The sequence below is a fragment of the Corella eumyota genome, chromosome 6 (assembly GCF_963082875.1).
Source record: "Corella eumyota chromosome 6, kaCorEumy4.1, whole genome shotgun sequence".
Lineage (NCBI taxonomy): Eukaryota > Metazoa > Chordata > Ascidiacea > Phlebobranchia > Corellidae > Corella > Corella eumyota.
In genome coordinates this window covers 14589250-14609882 of record NC_137495.1, presented here as the reverse complement: position 1 = coordinate 14609882, position 20633 = coordinate 14589250, and the positions used below count along the sequence as shown (strand labels likewise).

General features: G+C 33.8%; 1 protein-coding gene across 1 annotated transcript; it reads right to left on the bottom strand.

Moving 5' to 3' along the window:
* Window positions 1-2619: 2619 nt before the first annotated feature.
* LOC145755937 (uncharacterized) lies at window positions 2620-7352 on the bottom strand. The gene is made up of 8 exons (XM_082572164.1): window positions 7132-7352; window positions 6419-6551; window positions 5521-5578; window positions 4479-4580; window positions 4050-4205; window positions 3380-3502; window positions 3090-3287; window positions 2620-2735 (listed from the first exon to the last, which is right to left on the bottom strand). Exons 1-8 carry the CDS (start codon window positions 7350-7352, stop codon window positions 2620-2622), a joined length of 1107 nt encoding a protein of 368 aa, XP_082428290.1.
* Window positions 7353-20633: the final 13281 nt, after the last annotated feature.

Here is a 20633-nt window from a genome sequence, read left to right as displayed (position 1 = left end):
GCTGATTAAGTGCTGACTCAGCAGGAGTTTTCACCGTTTATAGCATTTTACTCGAGGACGCTACAGCATAAGAGCAGTGGGGATTGAACCCACGACATCATGTTGGTGCAGCAAGTGTTCTTACAACTACACCACGCTGCTAAATGTTTAATAATTACCAATAATTATTATTTTTTCAAATTAAATAAAAACCAAAAAAAACATTTAAAAAAAATTGTTCTGTTGCTAGGACATCGAACTAAAATTAAAAGCAACAAAATGTAAAAAATTTAAAAACCAAACCAACTTTTAAACAACGAAATTTTCAAGTTAATTTTATTACATTTTAAAGCAGTTAGTTATCCCATACCAAACAACTTGGTAGTTTACATTAAACTGATTAAGTATTTTCAACATGGTGGTGTCAGTTAAATTTGACGCAAAACCTGATGATAAATATTTATTTAAATTGTAAGCGAACATGCTATAAGGTTGTTGAACTTGGTTAATCATTTATAATATCGATAAATAGAACTCGTTGGTATCAGCTAGGACAAATATTGATGGCTGCATAACAGGAAGTTATTTATAACACTTGATGTTTTTATAAGGTCGATATCAGCTGTGATTACAAATTCTGCGAAATGTTTGCGCAATGTTTACGAAATTCTTAGTAAATTTGTGTTTACTGAATTGCAACATTTTGCAGACCTTGAACTAAAGTCCATATAATAAACATGTTGTTTACATGTTTATAATTATTTACTAACTTTTAGGCCTTACACGAATGCTACAAAATGCCAGCAGTGGGAATCAAACCCAGGATCTCAGGTCTTACACGAATGCTACAAAATGCCAGCAGTGGGAATCAAACCCAGGATCTCAGGCATTACACGAATGCTACAAAATGCCAGCAGTGAGAATCAAACCCAGAATCTCGGGCCTTGCACAAATGCTACAAAATGCCAGCAGTGAGAATCAAACCCAGAATCTCGGGCCTTGCACAAATGCTACAAAATGCTAGCAGTAGGAATCAAACCCAGGATCTTAGGCCTTACACAAATGCTACAAAATGCCAGCAGTGGGAATCAAACCCAGGATCTTAGGCCTTACACAAATGCTACAAAATGCCAGCAGTGGGAATCAAACCCAGGATCTCAGGTCTTACACGAATGCTACAAAATGCCAGCAGTGGGAATCAAACCCAGGATCTTAGGCCTTACACAAATGCTACAAAATGCCAGCAGTGGGAATCAAACCCAGAATCTCAGGTCTTACACAAATGCTACAAAATGCCAGCAGTGGGAATCAAACCCAGGATCTCAGGCCATACACAAATGCTACAAAATGCCAGCAGTAGGAATCAAACCCAGGATCTTAGGCCTTACACAAATGCTACAAAATGCCAGCAGTGGGAATCAAACCCAGGATCTCAGGCCTTACACAAATTCTACAAAATGCCAGCAGTGGGAATCAAACCCAGAATTTCAGGCCTTACACGAATGCTACAAAATGCCAGCAGTGGGAATCAAACCCAGAATCTTAGGCCTTACACGAATACTACAAAATGCCAGCAGTGGGAATCAAACCCAGGATCTCAGGCCTTACACAAATGCTACAAAATGCCAGCAGTGGGAATCAAACCCAGGATCTCAGGTCTTACACGAATGCTACAAAATGCCAGCAGTGGGAATCAAACCCAGCCTTTTCAACCAAAAATCAATTTATAGAAATCATGTCTTTAACATTTAAATATTTTAATAATTGTAAAAGCATAATTGCATAAAAACAAAAAAAACTTTCTACAGTATTTTAATAATTAGTAATGTGCCGATCGCCGTTTTTTTTCGGATCAGATCACGATCTAACGTGACCGAACAATCGGTAACTTTATCGTCACTAAATACAAAAAAATTGACCTTGTATGTTAAACACTTCTACTTATTCACAAGTTTAAATATTTAACCGTAATATTCAGTATAATTTAAAAGAACTAAAAACAATTTTACTAGCGCGGAAATAAAGCGCTGTAAAAGTTTATGGAAATCTATGTGGTTAAGGCATGTGCGTGTTTATTTGTGACGTAAAATTAAATGTGACGTAATTACCGATCTGCCGATTTTGGACCTTGATCGGGTGATCGCAAAATACCTTCAAAAATCGATGATTTACGATCACCATTTTGATCGGCACATCACTATTAATAATTTGCATTTTCGAAAAATAATCTTAAAAAATAGATGATATCAATTTTATAGTTCTCTAAAATTTTAAAAGAAGTAACAAAAACAAAATATATTTCAGAAATATAAAACAATAATAATTTCTCATAAAATATAGGGTAATTATAAAGTAAGGGAATACAAAATCTTAAAAGTAACAAAAACTGTAAAATTAACATTATTTAAATTTTTGTTTAGTTGATATAAATTAGAAAATAAAAACAGCAAGAATGGCAACAAATAATTTAGGAACTAAAATAACTCACTAGTATAATATTAAAAATAACTTTAAAAAAATTTTGGCAAAAAAATTATAAAAAAAAATTCACTAATAAATATTTAATAAAATTAAAATATTGTCATGATAAAATTTAAATTTTTAAATGTTTAACATTATTCAAAAACTTTTTTTTTTAATTTAAAGTTTCGTTTTATTAACTATCGCTTCACTTTCTTCACAATTATTCGCTTTAATGCTCATGTGCGGTGAACCACGCAGAAGAGAAATTTGAGTCAACAAAAAGAAAAAAGAACCTGAAATTAGAAAAAAGTTTTCGTAAAAACTAAAAAAATAAATTAAACCAGGTTTAAAAATCAAACTATATAAACCAATAAAATATTATTTAAAAAACATGGCTTTGCTGCTTAGGGTCCTGGGTTCGATTCCCACTGCTCTCAAGCTGTAACGTTATTAAGTAAGGCGTTATAAACGATATAAACTCTTGCTAAGCCAGCACTTAATCAGCAGCATAATTTAATTATAATCTATAATATCCCAAACTGCCACAACTCGAGACTGGGTCAGGGTAACAAATATACCTCCATGTTTAGGTCGTAAAGTTGACCTTCCCACATTGAGGATAAATAAATATCAGAAAAAAAACTTACTAGCCAAGTAAAATCCTGGGTAAACGATGTACAGTGCTTCCCTGAAACCTAAAACTTTGATCATAGGTGGTACTATAAGAGGGGCATTCCCTCCGATATTATTGATCACAAAAATAAACATAGCGATCGCTGTCGCGCGTGACTGGGCAGGAAAGAACTCAACCAAAACAGTGAACAAAACTCCGAACCACATTTCTGCTGTGTTTTAAATCAAATTTGATTACAAAAAAGTCATCGAAACTGGGTCGAGGTAACTGTTGTTACTCTTAAAAAAATATGAAACTATTTACCAAATAAATAAGCTCCAAAGAGCGAAATAAAAGCATAAGGCGGAGAAAAGTAAAGCGTTCCCGTCGCTAGAGGGCAGGCTATTGCTTGACTAACGACCAAAACCCACAATCTTGTTCGTACACCTAAAAAAATTTGATTTAAAATTAAAACCCCCCAAAAAAATGGAATATTTCTAAATACAAATCTACATAATTTTTGTTAAATTAATAAAACTGCCAATTTACATATAATGGGACATTTATATTAACCCCCTTACACCCCATCCCTTCTCTGAAAATAAAACTGTTTTATTGTACTTATTTATCTTTAACGTGGGAAGGTCGAATGCACAACCTAAACATAGAGTAACATCAGTTACCCCGACCCGGTCTCAAGTTGACAGTTTGGGATATTATAATTGCTCAATAATTAAGCTGCTGATTAAGTGCTGGCTCAGCAGAAGTTAATATCGTTTATAGCACCTTACTCAAGGGCTCTACAGCATGGAAGCAGTGGAGATCGAACAACAGAACTTATGTAGTAAAGACAAGGGTTTTGACCACTACACCATGCTGCCAACCTTCAATTTATGTCAAAATTTTCAGATAATGCCGTTTTCGAAAACTATTTTTGAAAAGTGTCCATTCAATAAAATCGATTTTTTAATAATAAAATCAAAATAAAGATTACCGTATTTAGAAGCGAGTAAATCGGACAAAATTCCACCAGTGATTATCCCAATCGTTCCACCAACGATGGAAGTTAAACTCATCCACAACCCCACCTCTGTGCCGGGGTAATATTGATCAAAATATAACTGACTGTTGTAAGACCAACAAAAACTTGCTGAAAAAATTAAAATTTGATTTAGATTTTGTTATCCTCGATGTGGGAAGGTCAACTTCATGACCTGAACATAGATGAATATTTGTTACCCCGACCCAGTCTCGAGTTGCCTGTGGTAGTTTAAGAGCAGAAGGGATCAAACCAAAGACGTCATGTAGTAAAGCCAAGTGATCTGACCACTACAGTATGTAGGGTGAGGTTTAAAGTTTGATTCCCAGTACCGGCATGTTGAAGCACCGACTAAGGATTTTATTCATAAATATAAAAACTCACCAGAATGTCTGAATGAAGCCCCAACCAGTAACAATAAGATAGTTGGAGATTTGATAAATAATTTGAAAGTTGTCAAAATTGATTTCAACACCGACTGCTTTTCTAAATAATAAAATTTATAGCCAGGTTTATAAATAGCTTAGTTAAAAATATAGTTTGCAAAATAGGCCAAATAACATTTAAACATTTCTCCAAAAAAATAAGAAATTTTACGGCAGACTTAAAAAATACAATTCTTATAATGAAAACGGCAGCATGGTGTAGTGGTAAGAACAGTTGCTACACCACACATAAGGTCGTGGGTTCAATCCCCACTGCTCTCATGCTGTAGCACCCTTAAGTAAGTGTTATAAACGGTGTGAACACCTGCTGAGCCAACACTTAATCAGCAGATTAATTATCGGACAAATATAATTTATAATATCCCAAACTGCCAAAGTCAATTTGAGACCAGGTTGGGGTAACTGATGTTATTCTGTGTTTAGGTCATGAGATCGACCTTCCCACATCGAGGATAAAGAATTACAAAAAACAGTTTCATTTATTAAACATTTTATCAAAAGTATTAAATACCAAAATCTATCTCATATTTGTTATTCTCTTCGGCTTGTTCTATAATTTTACGTTCTGGTTCTTTGACAGAAAAATATAAAATAATCGCCATAATTATGCCTGGAGCTCCAGCTATAAAGTAACACCAATGCCAGCTCTAAGAAAAAATTAACAAAAGATTAGTTAAAAATCAATTCAAAACAATAAAATTAATTTTTTGGGGGTTGATTTGAAAAAAAAACCTAAAAATAAATTGTTCAAAAATAGGGTAGGCTACTACGTTATGAGAGTAGTAGGAATCGAACCCAAGTTCTCATGTAGTAAAGCCAAGTGTTCTGACTACTGCACCGCACTGTCGTTCAAAAAATATTTAAAATATTTTCACCATTCCAAGAATGTTGGCGTCAGTCACATAATTTCCAACAGCAAATGCCAAACCATATCCAAAATAAATTCCAAAGTTGAAAAAACTCATCGCAAAAGCTCAAACTTTCTGTGACAAAATGTCGGCCACCAAACTTGAGGTAAGAGGAGTACAGGCCGACTCTCTGAGAAAAAAGTTTTAGGTTTTAAGAGAATTTATTATACATACAAAACAAAAAAATATGATATTATTAAGGTTTGTTAAGACCCTTTAGCATAAGAGCAGTGGGAATTGAACACAGAACCTCACGTAGTGATGCCAAGTGCTCTTACCACTACACCATGCTTCACCCACAAATTAAGTTAAAAATATTAACTGGTACAAAAAACTTTTTTTTTTTTAAATATTTTTTTACTGAAACAAACTTTAAACTCACCCTGCCCCAAAACCAACTCTCAACAAAGCTAACAACCAATAAGTGTCGGCAAATCCGATGGTAAATTACTGAGTAAAAGAAAACACTTGCAGATAATATCTAGATTCTAAACCATAAAATAAAAAGAGTTTTATAAAAGTTAATTCAAAATTTAAATAGTGAAAAGCAAAATAAATAAAAAAAAAATTTTTAAGAGATTTTAGGTTTGCATAGAAAATGGAGTTACTGACATTTTACCAAAAACTATATGCCCAAAACCACCATTTTATTAACAATAGCACATTTTCTATTAACTCTTTTTTACTCAATGAAAAATTCTCTTTAATTTCTAAAAAAAAATTTATCCTCATAGCTCTCATGCTGTTGCGCTATAAACAGTTTAAACTCCTGCTAAGCCAACACTTAATCAGCAGCATAATTATCGGGCAATTAAAATCTATAATATCTCAAACTGTTGAAGACAACTTGAGACTGGGTCAGAGTAAATGATGTTACTTTATGTTTATGTCGTGAAGTTGACCTTTCCACATCGAGGATAAATTAATATAAAAAATAGTCGGTAATCAACATGTTATATTTATCGCCAACAATTCCCATTACAACTCCCATAACAGTAAAAATGGCAATAAATATTGGACCAGCAAGAACTTGGTATTCTATTCCCTGGCCTGAGTAATTCCATTCACAATATATCGTTCCATTCCATCCCATGAGATTACATCTAAAAATTAAGATTATTAATAATTTACTTTGTTAGTTAGCATGTTGTAGCATTCTTGAGTAAGACCTAAGGTCCTGAATTTAATTCTCACTGCTAGCATTTTGTAGCATTCGTGTAAGGCCTGAGATTCTGGGTTTGATTCCCACTGCTGGCATGTTGTATCATCCTTGAGTAAGACCTAAGATCCTGGGTTTGATTCTAACTGCTGGCATGTTGTAGCATCCTTAAGTCAGACCTGAGATCCTGGGTTTGATTCCTACTGCTGGCATATTGTAGCATTCTAAAGTAAGGCCTGAGATGTTGGGTTTGATTCTCACTGCTGACATGTTGTAGCATCGTTAGAAAGACCTGAAGTTCTTGGTTTGATTCTTACTACTGGCATGTTGTAGCATCGTTAGTTAAGATCCTGGGTTTGATTCTCACTGCTTAAGTAAATATCAACTTTATCTCGCAGTAAAATACAAAATTTTCTTTCCATCGCACATTCTCCAAATTTTTGTTAATGTTTACCTTTGGTATTGTCTAATATAGATCTAAGAAAATAAAATAATATTAGCATGCAAATTTAACAACTACTCACTGTGTTGAATTCTTCACATCTCCGCATTTTGTGTTTGACAGTTTTTCAACATTTATGTCCAAGGTCAAACAAGCCATGTCTCCAAATTGAACGTCCTGTGCCATTTCCTTTGAGGTGACACCAACCATAAAATGACCCAACTCCCCAAACCCATAACACAACATTAGGATTGTTATACAATACCAATGATACATGGGCTCCCCTTTAAATGTTTTAACCATTTTCAAATTGTTTTCCTAATGTTAAAGTAAACTGAATTTAAATTCTGTTAAACTATATTTTTACACCCAGGTCCTCATGTAGTGAAGCCAAGTGTTCTGACCACTACACCATGCTGCCATTATTAAAGTATATATAATTTTAAAATTTGATAAATAAAAATTGTTCGTTATTCGTTTAAATTTTAATAAAATAATAAAAACATTATTCAGCAAAAAAGATTTAATTTATGCCTAAAATTAACTTAAAATTTTATCCAGAATATATCAGCTAACGCAAACAATTTTGGCAAATATTGCCAGACCATAACTTTTCTGATTTTTTTAACTTAAATATATCTTAACATTTCTTTGTTTTTACTTTATAATTTGCTCAATTAATCTAAAAACATCTGTTTTTGGTCTGTTTACAAAATCACATTTCCTCAACGCGATGTCAACAAAAAGTTGAAGTAGTTACTCATATGCGGCGTACGAAAAATGTCACCACGTTTTAAATATTCTTTGCAAGAAAGTCGCCTTCAAGACCTAAATATAGGGCAACAACTATTACACCGACCCAATCTTGAGTTGCCTTTAGCAGGTTAGAATATTATTATATTTGCACAATAAATAAACTGCTTTATAAATAATGACTTAGCAAGAGTTTATGTCGTTTATAGCACCTAACTTAATGCGCTAGTGCATGAGAGCAGTGGGAATTGAATCCAGGACCTCGTATAGAAAAGCCAAGTGTTCTGACTACTAAACCAGGCTGCCTTAACATAATTTAACTAAAAACATTTTACCAAATAAACATGAATTAGAAACTGTACAAAAAACGATGTTTTACCATTTTTATCACAAACAAACAAGCCCAAGATATTCACCTCAAAAACTACCAAGCGACCTAACTACTAAGACTAAAACGCAAGACATCTACCAAAAAATCTCGCAAGCAACCTAACTACTAAGACTGAAGCGCAACACATCTACCAAAAAACCTAGCAAGCGAACCAACTACTAAGACTGTAGTGCAAGACATCTACCAAAAATCCTAACAAGTGACCTAACTACTTAGACTAAAGCGCAACACATCTACCAAAAAATCTCGCAAGCAACCTAACTACTAAGACTGAAGCGCAACACATCTACCAAAAAAACTAGCAAGCAACCTAACTAATAAGACTAAAGCGCAAGACATCTACCAAAAAAACCAGCAAGCGACCTAACTACTAAGACTGTAGTGCAAGACATCTACATAAAAACTAGCAAGCAACCTAACTAATAAGACTAAAGCGCAAGACATCTACCAAAAAAACCAGCAAGCGACCTAACTACCTAAACGGACCAAAGCTTTAAAACTATGCCAACTTAGGGGAAAACAGTTCCTGCCATAGCCTAGGTGATCCGATATTCAAAAAAGCGAACAGTCGATCAAAGCCATCGGCCTAAGGGCACTACAAGCTAATCAGACGCGCTTATAAAACCAACGAATATCCACGTACGGAGAAGTGGTTGGCCTCCCATTGTCGCTGGGAGGCCTCACATTTACACTTCCCTAACTGTTAGTTGAACATTGAAGTCTTGAGCCTAGGTTAAGCTTAAAATGAAGCTATTTGTGGTCCTTTGTAAAAGTCCAAGTTTACGCTTTGTATATGTGTTGGCTTAGCATAAGCAAAAATTTATTTTAAACGACAATTTTTTTGATTTTTGTAAATAAAAAATGTTTTAGGTGAAAATTGTGACATGTTGAAAATTGAAAGCTTGCGTCGTTTGTCCGGTTTATAAAATGCGGAAAAGCGGAATTTTTAAACCTTACCCTAATCTTCCCTTGAAAAGTATCTGCCCATACTCTTTAAAAATGAAAAAAACGACTTTTTACCTAAATATAGGAAAGATATTTAACATATTTAGAGCATAAGATTTTCTTAAAAGAGCATTTCAAGGCACAAGATTTTAGTAAAAGATAATTAAAAAGTTGAGTTCATGAGTTGAGTTCTTTTTTCATAATGATGCACACTATAAGGCTAATCATGAGTTCTTTTGAGTTCTTTTTTCATAATGATGCACACTATAAGGCTAATAATAAAGATGCTACAACATACCATCAGTGGGAATTAAACCCAGGATCTCAGGTCTTAAGGATGTTACAACATGCCATCAGTGGGAATCAAACTAAAGTCCTCAGGTCCTTCTTAAATATGCTATAACATGCCATCAGTGGGAATCAAACTAAAAACCTTAGGTTCTTACTTAAAAATGCTACAACATGCCAGCAGTGGAAATCAAACTAAGGACCTCAGGTTCTTACTTAAAGATCCTACAAACATGGCATCAGTGGGAATCAAACCAAGGACCTTAGGTTCTTACTTGAAGATCCTACAAACATGGCATCAGTGGGAATCAAACCAAGGACCTCAGGTTCTTACTTGAAGATCCTACAACATGCCATCAGTGGAAATCAAACTAAGGACCTCAGGTTCTTACTTAAAGATCCTACAACATGCCATCAGTGAGAATCAAACCAAGGACCTTAGGTTCTTACTTGAAGATCCTACAAACATGGTATCAGTGGGAATCAAACCAAGGACCTTACGTTCTTACTTGAAGATCCTACAAACATGGCATCAGTGGGAATCAAACTAAAAACCTTAGGTTCCTACTTGAAGATCCTACAACATGCCATCAGTGGGAATTAAACTAAGGACCTCAGGTTCTTTCTTAAAAATGCTACAACATGCCATCAGTGAGAATTAAACTAAGGACCTCAGGTTCTTACTTAAAGATCCTACAAACATGGCATCAGTGGGAATCAAACCAAGGACCTCAGGTTCTTACTTGAAGATCCTACAACATGCCATCAGTGAGAATCAAACTAAGGACCTCAGGTTCTTACTTAAAGATCCTACAACATGCCAGCAGTGGGAATCAAACCAAGGACCTCAGGTCCTACTTAAAGAAGCTATAACATGCTAGCAGTGGGAATCATGCAAGAATATGTAGCAAATTTTATTAATTACAAACGGTTTTTAGTTGTTGGTTGTTTACAAGAATATAAAATTCTGGCTAATTCTTACAAAAATAAACTCAGAATTTCAGTAACTGCTTTTAGAAACGAACATTTGCATTTAATAAAAAGCAGAAATGAATCGTTGGAAAAATAATTCAATACCAGAAAAACGAGGTTAGAGTTCCCATGTAAAAAGAGTTGTTAAATAACCCGCAAATTTGATAAACGAGTTATAGTTAAAAGCATTGAAACTTATTATTTAAATAGGGAGGAAAAATACGCCAAAGCCTGACAGCAAATAAATAACAATTCAATTTCAAATCAACATCAAAAACTGTTTGTTTATAAAATTAAAAGTTAGCTTATGTGGATTTATCCAAAATAAGTAACAATTGTGACATTAATAGGGCCAATACCTTCTGTGTTTGACCCAGTAACACCGATGTAGCTAATTGTTTGCTTGCTGGTCCGCAAATCAGTAGTAATCGTAACAGCACTTACTTTTTGTTCAACCTCGTCTTCTAATCCTTCCCACACCTCTGTTTTAAGAGCAGGTAGTATTGTGCGGGATGGTATTTCAAACCTGGGCTCTAGAACTTTCATAAGGTCTCTAAAACCTTTGTTATTTAAAACATTTCGTCAATGAAAATGGCTGCACATTTTTAGTATTATAACTTCTTTTGTTGCCTGCCACGTGAAATAACTAATTTGCATTTATTACACATTGCTTTACTTTCACTATCTTTGATTACAGTCTTTACCAAATATTAGACCTACGATTTGACATCGCAGTAACTGTTCACTTGAAAATAGGAAATTTAAATATTACTACTATAGACTTTGTTACATTATGTTTATTCACACATTTATGAAACTCAACTATTACAGCCTTAACATTTTAGTACATTTACAGAATTTTATTTTTTGTAAGATTTAATTAATATAACACGGAATAACAAACCTTAATAATATCATATTTTTTTGTTTTTATTAATTACGAAATGTTTTTAGTTGTTGGTTGTTTACAATAATATAAAATTCTGGCTAATTCTTACGGAAATAAACTCAGAAATTTAAGTTAAGTCGAAAACTTAAGTTAAATCGAAATCAATTTAAGTAATGTCTAAATCCATGTTTTTTGAGTGGCGTCCGTTCAGCAGAACAAAATTGCCTAACTGTTTAAAACGAACATTTGCATTTAATAAAAAGCAGAAATGAATTGTTGAAAAAATAATTCAATACCAGAAAAACGAGGTTAGAGTTCCCATGTGAAAAGAGTTGTTAAATAACCCGCAAATTCGATAAACGAGTTATAGTTAAAAGCATTGAAACTTATTATTTAAATAGGGAGGAAAAATACGTCAAAGCTTGTCAGCAAATAAATAACAATTTCATTTTAAATCAACATCAAAAACTGTTTGTTTATAAAATTTAAACTTAGCTTATGGGGATATATCCAAAATAAGTTACAATTGTGACACTAATAGGGCCAATACCTTCTTTGTTTGACCCAGTTACACCGATGTAGCTAATTGTTTGCTTGCTGGTCCGCAAATCAGTGGTAATCGTAACAGCACTTACTTTTTGTTCAATCTCGTCTTCTAATCCTTCCCACACCTCTGTTTTAAGAGCAGGTAGTATTGTGCGGGATGGTATTTTAAACCTGGGCTCTAGAACTTATATAAGGTCTCTAAAACCTTCGTCATTTAAAACATTTCGTCAATAAAAATGGCTGCACATTTTTAGTATTATAACTTGTTTTGTTGCCTGCCACTTGAAATAACTAATTTGCATTTATTACACATTGCTTTACTTTCACTATCTTTGATTACAGTCTTTACCAAATATTAGACCTACGATTTGACATCGCAGCAACTGTTCACTTGAAAATAAGAAATTTAAATATTACTACTATAGATTTTGTTACATTATGTTTATTCACACATTTAATAAACCCAAATATTACAGCCTTAACATTTTAGTACATTTACAGAATTTTACTTTTTGTAAGATTTAATTAATATAACACGGATTATTTGTTCAAATTATACAATTAATTAGTTTACAAGTTTTAATATAGTACATAACTAAAGAATTTTAATTAACAACTAGGAATTAAAATAATTAACCGAAAGAAATGTGTGATTACTAGCAAGATAAAAGCTCCATGCGAAGATGGGGCTCACTACGCCAGGTTTGTGGATACAATCGAACATAGCGAGCACTTATAGGTTGAGGAAAGTTGTTGAACTTGTAACCCCTAATATCTTCATTACCAACAAAGATCTTAAAAAAGATTTAATATAATATTCAACGTAATAATATTCAGGTTTAAGATATTAATTATTTAAATTTTATAACTTTAATAATCGCGCGTTGTTCATCGCTTCACATTTAACTTAAAGGGACTGCAACATGCAAAATTAAAATGTTTATAAAGGGCATTGTGACGTGTTTGCCACCCCCTGATTACAATCTAAATGGCTTATTTCCTGCCCAAAAGTTACAGATTTTTGCTATTTTAAATAAAAAAATGTTACGACGATGTTTAAATTTAAGTTATCGACTTTATATTTAAGTTGTGCATAATTTAAGCATTCGTGTTGACACTGTTTTTAGGGAGCTAGAACAGCGTCCATAGCAACGTGATATAAATACGTTCTATGTCTTGTAAAAAAACAGTTTTATGGACATAAATCACAACCACAAAATCAAATGTAGCCTGCACTTTAAAAAAACTGTTTTTAATTAACACTAAGGCTAAAAAGAATGCTGTTTTTAAGTAAGTTAGGTACTATAAACTACTTTCCAAGCTACTTCGTACGCTGGGACCAAAGTAGCTACGTTCGGCCTTAAGAAAACAGTAGATTATAACTTGCGTTAAATTATAAACTCACAACTTATTTACTACTTGGAAAAAACATAAAAACGTCTTTCAACAAGTAGTAAACCCCATTTGGGGCTAAAAATGTAAGAGAAAGTCAGCACTGGAAAATAATAAAACTGAAATACAAAATCGGTAAAAAATTGTGCTCCAGTTTAGCCTTAGAACCTGTAGAATTTAAAAAACATCAATATTGCTATATTGGACATGTTTTAATAAAAAAACGTTTTTCCAGTCAAACAACGACTGAAGACCGAGTACAAACATAAGAAAAACCCACATAATTATTTTCACACCGGTTCGCGGGATTTTTACAATGTCAATTTTTAAAATTACAAAACTTTTCTTTTAGATTAATAAAAAATTTAAAACTGTCGCAGACCCTTTATTGTTACAAACAACGAATAATTAAGTTTTGTAACAAGCTATGACATCACAAAACAATTAGAATGGGGATTGTTTAAACAATGGTTTGCTTGGTTATTATTATCTAGATTGTAAACAACACACAACTTTTAAAAACAAGTTTTGGTGATTTTAATTGAAACATTTTTAATAAAATAAGTTTTTTTAAATTAATTAACACCAATTAATTAAAAACTGTTTCTAAACTTTAATAAGTTAAACAAAATAAATTTTCGTTTTAAATTTAAGCTTACCAGATCATTTCCATTATCTTGGATGAACTGCATATCTGATGTACTGGACCCATAAGATATCTTAAAGCTGGTGACCCAATAATAATAAGAGTAATCTCCTTGTGTCACAACTCCTGTCACTTGAGTTGATGTCTTGAGGTCAATTTGGATCCATTCCCCAACCCTGTCTATTAATTAAAACAATGTTAATGTTTATTTTCCACTAATTACAAAAGTTGTGAAACTTTATTATAAGATAGAAAATAATTCCAATAACTCACATTGTTTAGATAACCAACCATGGGTATGAGCATCCAACCTAGCTTTATGTGGTGAGTGGGTGCTGCTGTCCCAATAAGAACTAGCTGTGATGTCACTATCCGGTATTCTTCCATCTTTTAACCCAAGCGCACATACACTAACTATAAATATTTATGTTTATTTAGAATCAATCTTATAAGTTGGCATGATTTAGCTTAACTCTTAAATACTTAAATTGTAAAATTAAATATTACAAAATGTTTATAAATTGTTATATTGTCTGCTTACTGTTAGAACCTCGTAACTCAAAATTTGAAAACAAATATAAACTTAGCGGAATTTAAAAAATGATTTAGTTTGTAATTAAAAATATCTTTTTATTAATTTATCATTTGATTTTTGAACTTTAAATAACCTTGTATTTTAAGTAAAAAGATCGAGTGGTTAAAGTTTTGTTAACATACAAATGTTGTTAAATTAAAACTGACATAATAACTAAATATCGGGTGTTAATATAATAATGTAGGAAAAGCACTTAGCATCGCAATCGATTACGCAGCAAATGCTTTCTAGCCTCAAAACAGCTGTGGTGCTGGTTCGCAAAGAACGGCAAAAATCACCTGCATTGACAGCCGTGATGTAATTTTCGCCGTGAAACTGGGGGTATCAAAAACAAAAATATTTACAAACTTTATCAACACTATCAACCAGAACCAACCCATTATGAAGTACAAAAAAGGGGTCAACTGAAAATGAAGGAACGGAAAATGAAGGGACCGGAGAATGAAGGAACCGGAAAATGAAGGAACCGGAAAATGAAAGAACGGAAGATGAAAGAACGGAAAATGAAAGGACCGTAGAATGAAAGAACGAAAAATGAAGGAACCGGAAAATGAAAGAACGGAAAATGAAAGGACCGTAGAATGAAAGAACGGAAAATGAAGGAACAGGAAAATGAAGGAACCGGAAAATGAAAGAACCGGAGAATGAAGGAACGGAAAATGAAGAAACCGGAAAATGAAGGAACCGGAAAATGAAGGAACGGAAAATGAAGGGACCGGAGAATGAAAAAACAGAAAATGAAGGAACCGGAAAATGAAGGAACCGGAAAATGAAGGAACCGGAAAATAAAGGAACCGGAGAATGAAGGAACGGAAAATGAAGGAACCGGAAAATGAAGGAACCGGAAAATGGAGGAACCGGAAAATAAAGGAACGGATAATGAAGGGACCGGAGAATGAAAAAACAGAAAATAAAAGAACCGGAAAATGAAGGAACCGGAAAATAAAGGAACCGGAGAATGAAGGAACGAAAAATGAAGGAACCGGAAAATGAAGGAACCGGAAAATGGAGGAACCGGAAAATAAAGGAACAAAAAATAAAGGAACCGAAGAGTGAAAGAAAGTGAACAAAGGAGAGGCGGAATCCTAAAAAATAAAAAATTCCGCGTCCCCCAAAAAGAATACGTAAGAACCCCTTCTCAGGCAAAATAATAACTTTCGTTCTGTGAACCCAAATAACTGTGCAAACTCGCTGCCATCCTATGCGGTTAAAAGCCGTGCAAATTTATTAACAATAAGAGAATTACAGAGAAACAATATGTATATGTATTGGTTACTTAAAAGGGTATGAAAACTAAGAAATACTTTTTTATTCAAGGACAGATCTAATTACCCATAAGGTAATTAGAATAATCAAATATATTTCGTCATTATATTAAAATAGTCAAACATTTTATAGACGCTATCTATGTACATATCAACGCCCCAATTTTGGATTTAGGTTATATCTTAATAACATTTCCTGTTGTTGTTTAGTTTTTACTATATAGTAAAAACCTAAAAAAAACATTATCAATAGTGACATAGTTTTTCTATGTATGCGTTAGATTTTTGCTGAATATATTAGTTTGTGTCAATTATGTACCATTTAATTAAGGTGTCGCTTTACGTGGAAGGCGAAGTTGTGAGTGTGTTGTATTTTTGATAATTGTGATTGTGGAGAAAGGAGTTAGAGTATTTTATATGATAATGATGTTAGTTTAGAAATGATTTAACATATTGTAATATTATCGCCCCATTTTTGTATATATATTGTTATCAATAAAGTATGTTAGCCAGAATTGTATTTGAATAAGGTTTTACCTAGGAATATATTTAAGAATTTTAATCCATTGCTGGACCCTTCTGCCACCTTCCTAACCCAATTCCCTACAATAACTAAATATCTATGATAAAATTAATTTTACAATTAAGTTTTAGCACTTTAAAAATGCCACTGTATTAAGTATACTTGTTTATATAAGTAACAATGTTAATAAACCATACAAAATAGACTTGCAAGGTTTAAAAAGTTAATTAATTATCTTAAAATTGTTTTTATTTTAGTTTTGAGGTTTTAACAGTAAGCCGATGATATTACTATTATTTAACAAATATAAAGTAACCAAAATACCTGCTTTATCAGGAAAAACTCGTTTTATTACTGCAACAATTTCATCATGACACGAACACTCTCCAGTAGCCCCAACTGACCCAACTTCACCCTTAGGACCTATGGGGCCAATTTCACCCCTGAAACCTTGTTCACCTCTAACGCCAGCGCCCCCAACTGACCCAATTTCACCCTTAGGACCTATGGGGCCAATTTCACCCCTGAAACCTTGCTCACCCCTGGCACCAGGACCCCCAATTGCCCCAATTTCACCCCTTGAACCTTTTTCACCTTTTTCCCCAGCTGGGCCAAGCTTTCCTGGTCTACCTTGTTTAGTTTCAGAAGGTTCATGAGCAGATGCAGTGGGACATGCACTAAAACAAACTTGGTTGTTTTGGGATGCAGCTAAGCATAACCAGAAGCACAAAAACATAAATAATTTCAAACTCATTTCGGCAAGTTTTAAGTTACAATTGTTTTATTCTAAACTCATTTAACAAGCTAGTTATATTTTTTTTATTAATATTTATCACTAATAATTGAAAATAACTTTCCGTCTGTTCCGACATTTTTGTATCAAAACACGCAGGTACCAAAACGCACCAAAAATTATATCTTGATTAATTTTCAAATCGGCTGCAATTTAAAAATAATTAAAAACTTTTTAAACGAGATATGACGACACTATGACGTAACAATAATAGCAACGCTACATTAAAATACTTATTCGAATTGTTGTCTAACAAGATTTGACGCTATAGTTTAATTGTGATGTCATAATCTACTAAAGTAACGACAAAGCCCGCTATAGTTAAATTGTGATGTCATAATCTACTAAAGTAACGACAAAGCCCGCTGTAGTTTAATTGTGATGTCATAATCCACCAAAGTAACAATATAGCCCGCTATAGTTAAATTGTGATGTCATAATCTACCAAAGTAACGACAAAGCCCGCTATAGTTAAATTGTGATGTCATAATCTACTAAAGTGACGACAAAGCTCGCTATCGGAGCCGCAAAGCGAGTCAGCTATTGTGCCATGCAACGAGGTTTCCCGTAACAGCGTTAAAAATGTGAAACGTTTCAAGATTGTGCCAGTTAAAGTGTGGGGCAACAATCAAAGTAATTTTGTGAACGCTTTTCTGGATGACGGTTCAAATACAAGTATTTGTACTGCAAGCCTTGTTAAGAAATTAGAAGGAGACAAAAGAACACACCGAGCTTTATACAGCAAATTAAGTAACTAGTCATGGGAGCCGAGTTGACTCACTGTATGTAAAAGAGGTCAAACCGAATCGTTTATTGTCGAAAAGCTTTTGGTACTTGATCATATTGTCAATATAGGTAACAGCATTACAACCAAGAAAGTGGCAAACATGTATCCGCATCTGCATAACCTAAAGTTTTCTGAACTTAAAACAAAATCAGTGGAGCTACTTCAATGTTCACGATGCATTCAGGGTTTCTGAATGGCGTTACGGCAAAAAGTGCCAGCCTTTCGGTCCGCATACGGCGTTGAGTTGGGCGTTGTTTGGCTCAGACCTTAACCCAAGAAAATCGTCCCAACAAACTAATGTTAACTTTATGCATGAGCCTGAACAAGTATCGACATCATGCAACAAAATTTCAGATGTTTTTTTCGAGCAATTTTCACGATCTTGATTGTGCGCTAAAGAGCGAAATGTCATTAAACGACAAAAGTACGTTGAAAATTATGAACAAAACAGTTTCGCGAAATGGCTGACACTATGAAATTGGATTACTCTGGAAAAAGAAATATATTAAACTTTTAAAGAATAGAAAAATGACACTTCAAAATCTACAATCTTTGAAGAAGAAGTTTATTGCTAACCCTAAAACTTTTAGGCAATATAGGGAAGAAATCGATGAATATGTAAAATAAGGACATGTGACTGTATTGGCTAATAGGAATTGTGTAAACGATATAACGTGGTATATACCACACCACTGTACGGGCCCTAAGTTCATTATAGTGTTTGATTGTGTTGCAAAACACTGCGTTGTTTCTTTTAATGACGTTTTATTACAAGGACTTTACTAACAGCCTCGTGGAAGTGCTTTTACGATCTGGTTCCAGAACTATATATTAACACTTGGAATAATTGGCTTAACACTCTTGTTGATTGAGATAACATTAGTATCCCCAGATGTTTTAAACCTTAATATTGATTATGGTTGTATTTAGTTTTATCGCTGAAAGAACTGAAGCTCGGTTTTAGTCAAATGCAATATGTACGTTGGTGGCAGGCTACATAATTCAACCGTCCCTCTAATCACCGAACATCCGATGATTCTTCCATCTAACCAGGTTGTAACCGAGCTCATTGTAACAAAGTATCATGGCATGGGCATTCGGAAACAATTCATGTCTTGTCCGACATTGATGGCTGAGGTGGAACGAATTTTAAACAGCAGACCTCTGGTGCCACTCAGCGACGACTGCAAGGATGAATTGGCATTGATGCCAAGTATGTTGCTGAACAATGGACAACGACCTGCCTCCAGACACGTTTGTCAAGGAAGACAGTTACAGACGATCTTGGAAGTTCCACTTCTTGCTGATCAATTTTGGGGGAGATTGACAAAGAAGTATTTGCCTTCGTCATAATTGCGACAAAAATGGCTTCAGCCGATGAGGATTTTCACGGTTGGCGACGTGGTTCGTTAACGCAAAGAGAAGACTCTGGCCGAAAGGGATCATCCAGAAGTTAGACAAGAACGGGATGGTGCGCCGTGTGCAGGTGCGCACTGCATATGCTACCTCAACCCAAAACAAAATTTGCCTTCTAGAAGGGGTCGCATAAATTATGTATTTTCTATGTTTTTTGTGTTTACGCCTGCCTCACAGTTTTCTTCTTTACACATTCATATTAATTTTGTAGAATGTATTTTTGTGATATGGTGTGCCTTGTATTGCATGAACTGGGCTTGCTACCTTATAGAAGTAACATTAGTTTTATCGTTATGTTGACTGAATACTTTATGTGTTTGTTGTAGTTTCGAGTGTATAGTTATTGTGTTTATTTCTTGTATTTTGTTATCGTATAATAAACACTTTTGTTGTTAATTGCCCTAGTGTTAGTTAATTTTGTCATTTAGGGCCGGTATGTTATTTCCCCAGCTGCGGGAGTCTTTTCACTCTCCATCGTCATTTATAAAGCGTATGTTGTTTAGTTTATCAAATATGTTTTATATTTTCTTTATTGTTTGTATGCGCTTTCTCCTATTTTTATTTTGCTTTAAATAACTGGCAATATAGCTTTTTGGTCGAATACCAGACACTTCTGCCCCCGGACACCTTGGCCAAGACACTTCGGCCCGAAGTTTTTTTTTTAAACAGCGGGGAGTTCGCATTTTAATTACCGCGAAAAAATATTTTTGCGCATTTATATACAGTTTTTTCAGTTTGTAAAATTAAAAAATTGACACGGGAAAAGAAAGGTGACATGTTCTTGTACATTATTCTTTAAAAAACTATTAATTTACTGTTTATTTTATTTCAAATACTGTCTAAAAAAAGTATAGGAATACGCGAAAATAAAATTTTTCGCGGTAATTAAACTGCGAAATCCCCGCTGTTCTAAAAAAAATCTTCGGGCTGAAGTGTCTGGTTACCTTTTTGGTCAGTTCGCTTGACGTAAAAACTCATAAATAAGTAAGGCCGAAGTAAGGTTTAACATACAATTAGACTTTCGCTTTTATACTAAATTTGTTGATTATATACTTTGTAGTTTGTGTTTCGTATCATATAGTTTGTGTCGCATTTTTGTTTTAATTAAGTGTGGCCTTCTTATCGATGCCCATCTTTACAGCGTACTCTATTGGGGTTTAATAATTGTTTAAGCCATAGTAGGAGTTTATTAGATCCTACATTATTCAAGATATAAACTGCAGTCAACTAATCAAAAATTTGCGCCAGACTCATCTCGCGGTGCTGCGATTTTTAAAATTATTCCTCCTTTCTAGTTATATAGCCCATGAGCCACCTCTGTTATCTACACTTCAAAAATAAAATATAATCTGACAACAACCTTACGTTAAAATAAAATTAAAA